Source organism: Sebastes fasciatus, chromosome 23 (genome assembly GCF_043250625.1).
Source record: "Sebastes fasciatus isolate fSebFas1 chromosome 23, fSebFas1.pri, whole genome shotgun sequence".
Classification (NCBI taxonomy): domain Eukaryota; kingdom Metazoa; phylum Chordata; class Actinopteri; order Perciformes; family Sebastidae; genus Sebastes; species Sebastes fasciatus.
In genome coordinates this window covers 6,933,819-6,946,378 of record NC_133817.1, presented here as the reverse complement: position 1 = coordinate 6,946,378, position 12,560 = coordinate 6,933,819, and the positions used below count along the sequence as shown (strand labels likewise).

The window sequence follows — 12,560 nt, the reverse complement described above, 5'->3', positions numbered from 1 at the left end:
GTTTCCACAGAGCTCTGTGTAGGTATGCAAGTCTACCGGAAGTTCATTCATTCCTATTTTTTTCGGCCCGTAATTTGCCTAGAGTACGTTGGCGGCAGATTGAGGACAGACCGTATGCAAACTAATGCACCAACTGACTGTAATGAATGTAATACATCTCTGTTTATATATACAGTCACCGGCCACTTTATGAGGCACCCCTGTTCAATTGCTTGTTAACACAAATAGCTAATCAGCCAATCACATGGCAGCAACTCAATGCATTTAGGCATCTAGACGTGGTGAAGACGACTTGCTGAAGTTCAAACCGAGCATCAGAATGGGGAAGAAAGGGGATTTAAGTGACTTTGAACGTGGCATGGTTGTTGGTGCCAGACGGGCTGGTCTGAGTATTTCAAAAACTGCTGATCTACTGGGATTTTCACGCACAACCACCTCTAGGGTTTACAGAGAATGGTCCGAACAAGAGAAAATATCCAGTGAGAGGCAGTTGTGTGGACGGAAATGCCTTATTGATGTCAGAGGTCAGAGGAGAATGGGCAGAGTGGTTCGAGATGATAGAAAGGCAACAGTAACTCAAATAACCATTCGTTACAACCAAGGTATGCAGAATACCATCTCTGAACGCACAACACGTCCAACCTTGAAGCACTTACTAGCAATGTGTACCTAATAAAGTGGCCGGTGAGTGTATATGTTGCACAATAAGCATGCTACCAGTGTTAACTAAATACGCCGTTGAACTTTTCACACATTTCTTTTATAAATGAGACTCATCTAATGTTAGACTGGAAGGCGAAAAACAGACAAAATTAACTTCCCTGCCATATCTGCGCTGGCTTTACTATCCATCCATAAAGAGATGCATTTCCTTGCTTTGAATACCAGGGGGCGTACTGCGGGATTACAAACAAAAACTGTGTGGAAACGAGGTGTAGAACTCTCTTAAAGGAGTAGTTTGGATGTAAATGAGTAAAGTCTCTCAGCAGACGACCTCTAAGTCTCAAGCCAACAGCTCTGACATGCAGGAGAGCGGTATCGAGCTTCTCATCTGACTCTTAGAAAAGGACGCGAATAAGCTTATTTAACTATACTCCTTTAACTTCTTGCCACTAAACAGCATTATTATAATGATTTTAACTGCTGGGAGATGAGAGGAGCTTCTTAGTTGGCTTCATGCATTAGTCAGACCCGCCTACAGCCGAGCTCACGCATTTAGTGAAAAAAAACAACAACACACATAAGGAGTGACTCACGACTACATATGGCAAAACAAAAGACCTTCTTTTGGTCTCTAATTAATTTCTCAGTTTATACAACATTAGTTCTCCTTATTCTTCTCTTGTGTTCTTTATTTATTAATGCTGTTATTTCCTTCTTTCTTGCCTTAGGCCTCTACTGTTCTTACCTTCTCTTTTTGTGATTTTGGGCAAGCTCAGAAATGATAAAGAGCCTTTTGCCATCCACAATGAACAATCATGTACTGACACAAACACAAACTTGTTGACCATGGGGTGATAATAAAACAAAAAGGTGGAGAGGTGGTGAGTCTTACTTGGGTCTGATTTGGAGAAGGTGTCCCTGTCCAGCAGGTTTCTGTAGAGACACAAAAGAGGGAAAGTAGTCAGAAACACATTCGTCATCCAAATGTGTCAGTGAATGCATTATAACACGTAGACTATTTATGTCCTCTGTTGGCCATGAGTCGGCACGTTAGGGTCCCGCTCTGTTTACAGTATTCCTGTGAAACTCTTATCTGAGGTGTGAAAATACAAAACATACCTAAAATACTGGATACCCCACGGCACGGAGGCTCGTAACAAAACCCATGAAATAACAAACAGGGTAGGGATGTTGGAAAGTATTGACAGATGGACTTGTTGGTAGTGACAGAAAGAAAAATATAGAATATCTCCACCCTTATTCTTTGACGTTACACAGTGGAAATTTACTCCTGTCTGAGACGAGGGCTGTACTGACAGGTAGACATCTTACTGTGTCTTAATCCCCACAGTGAGCAGAAAGTTTCAGTTAAACCTGACAAGAGAAGACAAACTGAGCTACGCGTCTTCACGTCCGCGGCGAAAACATTTCAATGTTTGTTTATTATTCAGCCTCTTTATTTGTGGATATTCAGATTCCTCATTTCACGCTTGAAGAACACTACGTCTAAGATTATATTCTCTATAGTGCTAGATTGTGCGGCTTTAAACAAACCAATGAGTTTCAGCCGAGATGGACATTAAGAAGAATTTATGCTCCCCAAAAACGGAAAAGGAGGAAGGCTGGGGAAAAGCGAAATGGCCGGATATGAAAGCGGCATAATATCTTATCATTAAGTCTGATTTGGGAATAATGAGATGAAAGATGATGATGGCGGTGGTGGCAGCTAATGGTCTCCAGAGGGGAGGAGAGGAGAGATTGAGATCACTAACTTGTCAAAGAGGTTAAATCACTCTAGCATGTTAAGTGGCCTCAATAAGAATTGAGATCTACTCTCCAATCCACTTCCTTTCATCTATTTAAGGTGCCCTGGCGTTTCCTGGTCGCCGAAGGGGGCATGAAAATGTGGGTAATGCTTCCCCATCATCCTTTGAAATCCTAGGGATTGTGAAAGGCTGTCAGACTTAAGCCCTGAAACCGTCATTGGCGAGGGAGTGCAGACTGCAAACTGGTTTTCAGCTCACTTTTCAGTTGTCTCCATCTCTCTATATCAAATCGCTCGCATCAAATGTGCCACGTCAAGAGGCACTTTGCACGATGATTTGTCGTCATATTTTGAGACATTTGAGAAGCAGTTGTTTGAAGCGTTTGGTTCAGGTTACATGTTCCAGGTAACTTAGTTGTTTCCTCCCATCATCCAAACACACACGTCAGGTGCACTGCAGACTCAAAATCATCCGTAGGTGTTTGCCTACTGTGTTGTCTGTCCTCCGCATGGATGCAATAATCCAGCTAAGATGTTTACATGCTTTATAGCATAGCCTGACTATAATGACTGCTTCAATACAATGCCATTCTCTCTCAAAGTTTGACATGAAGAAACAACCAGCTGTGTTGTTATAAATATAAGTGAATGAATATTACATTATGAGAAAACTAGGGATGCATCTATCTGACTTTTTCAGTCCCGATACCGACAGCGATAACTGGTCTTTGGGTATCGGCCGACACCGAGTACCGATTTGATACTAGTGTTTAATTAATAAGCCGTGTGGTGACTGGGATCATCATTTATGTGTAAGGCTTGCCTGAAATATTGCTTTGCAAAACAAAATGTAACAAATAAATACACAGATATAAATGTACTGATTTGTTATTCATTATTAAAATAAGAAATCGTGCACCAGCAACTTGGTTAAAAAAATCTTCAAAACAGGAATTACAATTCAAGTGTAAACCTTTTTAGTGCAGCAACAAATTGCAGTATTTAAAGCTGAAGTAGGCGAGATTGGCGCAAATATGATTAAAAAAAGTTATTTTTATAAAACGGTCGCTATATCGTGACAGTAGTACATGAAACAGGTAATCTGAAAAAAATCATGTTCTTCTGTGTCCTCCAGTGTCCTCTGGTGCTCCTGACGGCATCTGCAACCACAGACCGGAAGAAAACAAGCAGTAAGAGCTGATCTGAGGTCTGCTGTCCATCTGCCGTCTATGAGTTCCGGCTGTCAATCACTCGCAAACTCCGACCAAACGGTCAAACTAGGCAGCGCTGATCAAATATGAATCAATATTATGTTACATTAATGCCTATTTCTCTCCTCAAATGTTTCCAGAATCATCTTGTAGTGCACGGTTTAGCTGTAAAATGAGAAAGTTTGTGACGCCGCCGCATGGAGCCGGAGCACAGCCAATAGGAACGCTCTCTCAAGGAAATGACCTGTGATTGGTCAAAGTCTCCCGTCACAGGCTAGATTCTCTTAAGTCTGAAAACAGAGCCATGAGGAGGTGCAGAAGTCTAGTTATCTCTCAGAACACTTGAATTACAATATGCTGAAAGGTTATTATGGAATTTTTGCCCAATGATGCCAAAAACATACTTCTTACTGAAGCTTTAATGTATATAGTATATAAGCATAGAACTGAATTGAATAGATCGAATGACACGTGAAAAGGCTAAAATGCGTTCTCTTGAATGTCCTTGTAATGCTGTCTTACATATACGCCTTCCCATCAGATCGGGATGGAAATTCATAAAGCAGTTTCACCATCTAACACCATCTAAAAATAAACCTGGACATCAACAGATGAATGCACACCTACTGTATATGCTAGAAAATAAACTTGCACACTGACGTGGCACCATGTTGGCTGGTTGCTGGTGGCCGGGAGTCATTTCCCACTCGATACCCCCCCCACAGTTGGAGGTGCAGTTCGAGACTCAGGTTAAAATACACTTTCACCCTTTGAGAGAATATTTGAGGCTCCACACTCTTTGACTGGCTGCTGCTCAAAGCACATCACACATGGTGGCACTCCAAATGGGCTCCTGGGCTCCCCCCTGCTCACGAGTTGTGTGTTTGTGTGTGTGAATGTGTGTGAATGTGTGTGTGTGAGTAAGACACATTTTCAGGATTTCCACTTCAGAGGATAATGTGAATGAGTCATGGCTGCTCTCTCTCTTTTTCTCTCCCTCTTTTCATCCAGAGGCAGGCAGCGGAAAGCTAAAAGCTGCCATCCGAGTCACGGAGAGGTCTGCAGAATAAACGCACCACGCTTAAATATAGTGTGCTAGTATATTTAGAAAAAAAAAAAAAATGCTCTCTCATATGAGTAATGTGTAATTTTGATTTTACGCCTTTTCGGTCCAATAAATGACGGAACAATTGATCTTTTGATAGAAAAAGATGAATGTATCAATCAACTAATCGGCTGTGATGATAAGCAATAGAGTCCTACTGTTGATGGCAAAGTGGAGAGCTGGTTTGTGTCCAGAAAATATTGATTTCTTCAACAGATTTTCTATGCAGCCTCTTTCTCACTCTCATCCTTTCCCCCACAAAAAACACCGCCTTTGGCATTTCTGCTGGCTCTCACCGTTTCTGGTGCATGCATGTTCCTTGACACAAAAAAACACTTTGTGAGTCGGACTGAATCACTTAATCATTTCTTTATCTCTCTAGTCTGCACATCTAAATGCAAATAATTCAATTTATATAAAAGCCTAAGTGACTCAGTCAGCCTTAACTGGGTTTGGTAATCCTTTAAACAGAAATCTAATCAATAACAGATTATAGGCAGTTTACGCATGTGGTAAACAAAAAATGAAAAATGCAGCTATCTGTTGAGCTGTCTAACATGAACATGTGTTTCTGCCAAAGGACACATCACATAGCAGCACCCTTTTCAAGCTCTCACCATATGCAGCTTTTAAGGCAATTAGCAAGAAAGAACAGGGACCACGCATGACGCAAAGCACAAAGCGCCCCCATTAGGTGATTACGATGTAGGAGACATAAATACCTACATCTTACCTAGAAGTGGTTTGCACATTCACCGTTCACATAAGATCGTGATGTAAAGGGTTGTCACATGGTTGTGACGTCAAATGAAAAGTTCAGTATCTTTTCATTTCAATGACATTTTTGCAGACTTATTGCACAAGAAATTAGACGTGCATACATTTATAGGAATGATCCATATTAGGGAAGCCAAAATATGCCTAAAACCATTCAGTGCACTCCAGTTTTACCATGTTGGCTTGTTTGGCTTTGCAGCTGTAAAAGATCTCATCTTATTTTAATCCTTTCTGGCAGACTAGATGCTGTTCTATACATTTAATTAAAAAAATGTGATCTGTATCACTACGACTAAGACCAAAACGGACGATTATTAGACTACCGACTAAGAGGGGGCGGCACTAATTGCATCACTATCCAATGAAAACCATGTTTCTCAACATTTGGTGATTTTGAAAGTATTCCTTTATGGGTTGAGAAAATTCTCCAACTTCTTAAGATATATAAACCATTTAAAAGCCCATTGGGTTATCTAAAAATGCCATACCGTCATAAAGCTGTAAATAGCTTATAAACTCATGAAAAGTTTTATACTTCACGAACAGGAGAAAAGTCCTTTATTTGAGCTGGATATTGAACCTGGGTCTACTAAGTTAAAGGCAAATGTACCAGCCTACCTTTGCCATGCTATTTTTTAATCATACTGTCTGCAAAAAGAATCGTTATTCAACAGTTTTAATCAACTTTGCTCCAATATTTAACGTACAACTCTCTTATATACACATAAAACAATCAAAATAGAGTTATCATCGGCAGATATGAAGGTGCTGATCTCAGATCTGATCAAAGCGTCTCCGTTGCCTGTCAAACCGTGCTTCCTCCTCCCTGGGGGGCAAACTATACCAGTACGGTGCCCTGCCTCCGTGGCCATGCCTCTGACTCATCACCTCTTGACAGCTGTCAATCACAGCAACAGGAAGGGAAGTGAAATCTGACCAGATGGGCAGGACACACATACGAGCTCCGATATGCTCATTTGCTTTGTCAATCTCCCTCTGAGAGAGTTAATAAAAAAAGGGGAAAGAAGGAATTAAATAAGGAAAAATGGGGACAAAAGAAAGACAGAGAGAGAGACGGAGAGAGAGATGGTGAGGCAGCGTCTTTAACTGATATGACGACTCTGTAATTATGTCAAATGCCTGGTTCTCTCACACAGTGGAAGACACACCTCTGTGCGTTTGCTCATCGGGGGAGAGCCACACGATAACGGCATAATGGGGGACGGTAACCATGGCAACTACTGACAGCCAATTGGGGCCACTTGACTGACTTGACTGACAGCTGTGTGTGTGTGTGTTTCTCCACCCGACTCCACGAGCAGGGATTCCATCAGTGCCGAGGTGTTGGTGGCGCTCACCTTTTCACCTCTTTCTTGAGATTTCCTCTCCTCTCTAGCTTCCTTCCTTCCTACCTTCCTCTCTCCTTTCACTTCCTATCCCACTTTCCCCCTTCTCTTAATCCATTTTCCTCCTCTCTCCTCCTCTCCGGTCGATCCCTCTCTCCTTTCCCCATTTCCCTCTGCCCCCCCCTCCTATTATAAAATTAATGAATACATGCACTGTGCCTTTTGGACTGGCTTGAGAGGCCGTGTCCCTGACAAGTGTGTTACCTGGACGACACAACAGCAAAACCCCCTCCAGGGACCCTCATAGCCATCTACACTACAGACATAAACTGGGTTTTTAGCCCACTGGAGGAGAGGAGAGGAGAGGAGAGGAGAGGAGAGGAGAGGAGAGGAGAGGAGAGGAGAGGAGAGGAGAGGAGAGGAGAGGAGAGGAGAGGAGAGGAGAGGAGAGGATGAGGATGAGGATGAAGAGATGGGGAGGAGAGGAGGGTGAAGAGGAGAGAAGAGAAGAGGAAAGGAGAGGATGAGGAGAGGAAATAAGAGGAGGGTAAAGAGGAGAGGAGAAGAGAAAAGAGGATGAGAACAGGAGAGGAGAGGAGAGGAGAGGAGAGGAGAGGAGAGGAGAGGAGAGGAGAGGAGAGGAGAGGAGAGGAGAGGAGAGGAGAGGAGAGGAGAGGAGAGGAGAGGATGAGGATGAGGATGAGGAGAGGAGAGGAAGCAGAATTAAAGAATAACTGTAGAAATAAAGAAAAGGGAAGAAAATAAGAGAAAGAGAGAAGTTCAATAGAGAACTTCCCTCCAAACGGACGGAGTTGAGAGGAAGAGACAGTTCAGGTGTTGAGTGAAAGAGTTGCACACTGAGGAAGAAGAGGCAGGAAGTCTGATTAGCAGACTGTGTCTCTACAGAGGAAGCTCTTTTGTGTGTGTTTGAGACCGTATCTGCTCTATTTCTACAGTTGTGGACTCTATTTGAAGTCCAGGCTTAACTAAGAAAGAGAGAAAAGTTGAGCGTAAAAGAGGAGAGGGTTTAATACAGAACATAGCGGAGCAGAGTATAGAGGCTTTCTTTTCTAGGTTATAAACTGAGCAAGATATATTGTCGTGGTAGCCACCGCTGCAAATATAATGAATCATTTTCATAAAGGAAAGTCAGCCAAGATCTAATTTAATGAGTGAAGACGTCATCATGTCATATTCAATGTCAACATTCATTTATTTTCTTTCTTTTCAGCCACTTGTTTTGATTCACTCTGTAATAGTTACAGTTGGTTGGTTTGAAATAAGGTTATGATGTTTTTCTTAATTGGTTATCATTAACTCTCAGTTAGTTCTAATTGGCTAATTAGCTACAGAGTTAGTGGCGGAAAGTAAATACACTTTCTCAATTTCTGTAGTTAAGTACCCTTTTGAGGCACTTCCAGTCGTTCCATTTTATGCAGCTTTATTTTCCACTTCATTTCAGAGAGAGAAATATTGTAATTTTAACTCCACGACATTTATTTTACAGCCTTTTCAGATTATTATTAAGTGATTAAAAGCCTAGTTGGGGCTGCTTTTCACCTTTTCACCTTTCAGATGTCTATGAGTAATTTCACTAAACAGTGATTTGCCCTCTAAACCTCTAAAATGGCTTCATTTAAATAATTGTTGGGAGGCCAAAAGCGGTCAAATTATCCAATATTTCACACAAAAAAGTCAGATCTATCTTGTGACCATTGTACTTTTACTTAAGCAAAGGATGTGAATATTCTCTGCGTAGTGTGCACTCTATGTCAGCAGTATTTGCAGTATAAGTCTTAAAACCTTGCAATCTGTATAAGTAAAGTGATGTGACAGCACAACAAATTGCTTCTTCTGGGCAAAGCCAAATCTACAAATCTACTGCATTGAAAGATTACAGCAGCAGCTGCTTTGAGTTTCCTGAAATTACCTATAATTTGTATAAGTAAACTTTTGAATGCATGCCAATACCATTAAAGTGGTTTTCATTACATTTAATTCACGTTGCTATAGGTTAATGTAGCGTTATAAATAAAGCTTCATCATTTTGGCTGTTAACAGAGGAAGACAACTTCATCATTATAATTGAAGCAGTTATCCTGATCTGTGCCATCGACCGACATTTATTCTAATTGCTGGTTTTCATCCAAAGATTTAAAGAGGACTGTTATGTGCTTTATCCCTCTTTTTTAGTGTGTTATATAGTTTTATGTGCATGTAAAAGTTCTGCAAAGTTACAAAGTCCAGGCCAAAAAGAGTTACTCTACCCCACAGAAATTCCTGAACTGCCTGAAACGCCCTGTTTAAAGGTCCCATATCGTGCTCATTTTCAGGTTCACACTTGTATTTTATGTTTCTACTAAAAACATGTTTACATGCTGTAATGTAAAAAAAACAACGTTATTTTCCACATACTGTCTGCCTGAATATACCTGTGTTTACCCTCCGTCTGAAACGCTCCGTTTTAGTGCATTTCAACGGAATTGCAACGGAATTGCGTCGCTAGGCAACAGCTTGGGTCCATGTTTACTTCCTGCCAGCTGATGTTATTCACATACACTGCAAAAGGAAATAAACTGAGACACATTTAGTACGTTTAAAACTGTGTAAGGGTCTATATATATTGTATATTTGTGACATCACAAATGGACAGAAATCCTGACGGCTTGTTTCAAACGCACAATTTCTGAATACGGGCTGTGTGTGTTTCTCCGTATATTGAGCGTTTTGATATAGCACTTAAACCTGCTTTATAATATAAAAGACCTGAAAATCTCACTTTTTACAATATGGGACCTGCCTTCTCTTCCGTAACGTGGTGATGTCACCAAGTAACACATTTGCATAATATCTGCCTACAGCAGCTAGTTTGGTCAAACAAAGGTAGTTAGAGCGGAGCTGGAGCGGAGTCTGAAGAGTTTGGTTTCTGTTGACTAATCACAACAGAGCGGGCCAGCTGACCATTCAGAGCAGACTGGGCTTTTTGAGCTCAAACAGAGCGTTTCAGACAGAGGGTGAAAAGAGGTGCCGCAGCACAGCCGGTATGAGAGAAATAAAGCGTTTTTTGAACTTTAAAGCATGTAAACATGTTCTAGTAGAAACCCGAAATACAAGTATGCACCTGAACATGAGCAAAATAGGTCCTCTTTAAACTGATATTTTTCATGAATCACTCTTGGTATGGTATTTCTGGTCATTTGGTACTGCTACAGCTGTTTGGTATGCCTGGAACTTGCTGCTCAAGCCTGTTACATGCTGTGCTGTCTTTTCATCACATTTCTTCCGCATCACCTTCTGCTCCCTCAAACATCCTCTGTCCCTACTTGAGCTTTTCACACATCATGCTTTTACATCATTACTCTTCATTATTACTAAAGTATTCTTTACTTCCATCTCCTCTTGTCACCGGTTCTGTCCTCTTCTCAGGGGGAATAGGGGTTTTCTTGGTTCGAGCCCAGAGCATTATTTCCTGTTCCGTCTTCTGTTTGACTTCTTCTTCCCCCCCTCACTCTCCCTCTCTCTTTTTCTTTCCATCTCTCTCTCTCAGTTTGACCGTGACCTGAATAAGCTCTGTGGAGACTACACCATCTCACTGAACTAGATACATTTACACACATGTAGATACACGCAGAGAACCACATGGAGCAACTTGTGTATGGTCTAATGATTTTCCAGTTCAACTATCCCGGATGTCCACCACGTCACACACACACACATGTTACTGCTTCAATTTTGCGTTATGATATGGGAAGATCCAGTATTCCAAATCTAATAAGCATCTACTCAATGAACAAGATAAAGAACCCATGCAAGGGAGGAAAAAAAAACAGCAATGCTAAAGATAACGCTGGGTGGAAAACAAAGAGACTATTTCTGCTGTGGTGACTAATCCGAAATTAGAGTCCATGTGTGACTGCAAACGGCGGTAAAAGAGAGAAGGAGGAAGAACGACACGCTGAGAGGGATGCAGTTCACTCAAGCAATTCCCTTCACTATTTACTGGAGATATTAAGTGTACACTAATATATCTCCTTCGAGCAACAAATTTAAATCCAAGAGACACTTTAGAGGAAGTGGGGAAAAAAACTACAGAGACCTTGTGGTAACAAATCTCTAGAGTCACTTTTTCATGTGATAAAACTGCCCCCCACCACCACTGAGTACACACATAAACCTGCTGTGATTGCTATGAATGGGAGCTACTGTGCAACTAGGAAAATCAATTAATATGTTGAAAGCCATCAGAAAACTATCTGTATGACGTAGCAGACAGTCGGTGGTCTGTGGACATAACAATATAGTCAGAAATTGAATTCCCTGCATATCTTATTTCAGGGGTCTGCAACCTGCGGCTCCGTAGCCACATTCGCCTCTCGTAATATTACGACTTTTTTCTCTTAAGTTATGACTTTATTCTTGCAATATTACAACTTTTTTTCTCGTAATATTACGACTTTTTTTCTCTTAACGTTATGACTTTATTCTTGCAATATTACAACTTTTCCCAGCGTTTCCAGTTTGGGGACCTCAGAATTACGTCTCTGGTCTTTGCAGATGATGTGGTTCTGTTTGCTCCATCAGACTGTGACCTTCAGCACACACTGGGTCAGTTTGCAGCCGAGTGTGAAGCGGTCGGGGATTGAGAGTCAGTACCTCCAAGTCTGAGGCCATGGTTCTCTGCCGGAAAACTGTGGATTGCGCCCTCCAGATTTGGAGTGAGTCACTGCCCCAAGCGAAGGAGTTCAAGTATCTCGGGGTGTTGTTCAGGGTAAAATGGAGCAGGAGATTGACAGGTGGGTCGGTACGACGTCAGCAGTCATGCAGGCGTTGTACCGGTCTGTTGTGGTGAAGAGGGTGCTAAGCCAAAAGGCAAAGCTCTCGATTTACCGGTCCATCAACGTTCCGACACTGACCTAGGGTCATGAACTTTGGGTAGGGGGCCGAAAGACTGAGATTGTGGATACAAGCGGCTGAAATGAGTTTCCTTCCTAGGGTGGCTGGGCTCAGCCTTAGAGACAGACATCCGGAGGGAGCCAGCCGAGATGGTTCGGGCATCTGATCTGGACGCCTGGACACCTGGACGCCTCCCTTTGGAGGTCTTCCGGGCATGTCCAACTGGTAAAAGGCCCCGGGGTAGACCCAGAACAGCCTGAGAACGCCTCGGGGTCCCCCAGGAAGAGCTGGAAAGCATTGCTGGGGTAGACCCGGCCCCAGATAAGCGGAAGTTAATGAGACTGAATTATGTGAATTACTCAAAGTAAGGTTAAATATCTGACACAAAACTTAAATTGCAGTGGCCATATACAAATGAAGGGCTGCATACTGCTTTAAATAATGTAAAACAACACAACAAAGCCATCACAGTCAACTATTCAAATGTTTTCTCTACTATTTTTGTTGAAAAATATTTTCTTTACAGACATTACTGTCGCTGTTATGTCTCATTTCAGGAAGCATTTACTGCATTTACTGCTGTGGTCATTTTATGTATCCACCTGACTGCTCTCGTTCCACTCTGACGGTGTGACGTAGCTCATCCAATCATACTGGCTTGGACCTTCGCCTTACAGAAGTGGTCTGAATCATAACACATCTATATTACATATAGACCTAGGTCCAATCTCTGCCTAGCAGCACAGAGCAGAGACTCACTGATTACACCAGACATTTCCGTTCCACTCCCCTCGCTTCCA

General features: G+C 42.0%; 1 protein-coding gene across 1 annotated transcript in view; it reads right to left on the bottom strand.

The window, feature by feature from the left end:
* Positions 1 to 12,560, bottom strand: part of LOC141762140 (copine-8) — a 99,020-nt gene that overhangs the window by 68,612 nt on the left and 17,848 nt on the right. The window contains exon 2 of the mRNA XM_074626072.1: positions 1,556 to 1,596. Coding sequence (XP_074482173.1) covers positions 1,556 to 1,596 — 41 coding nt within the window. The remainder of the gene's footprint in view (positions 1 to 1,555; positions 1,597 to 12,560) is intronic.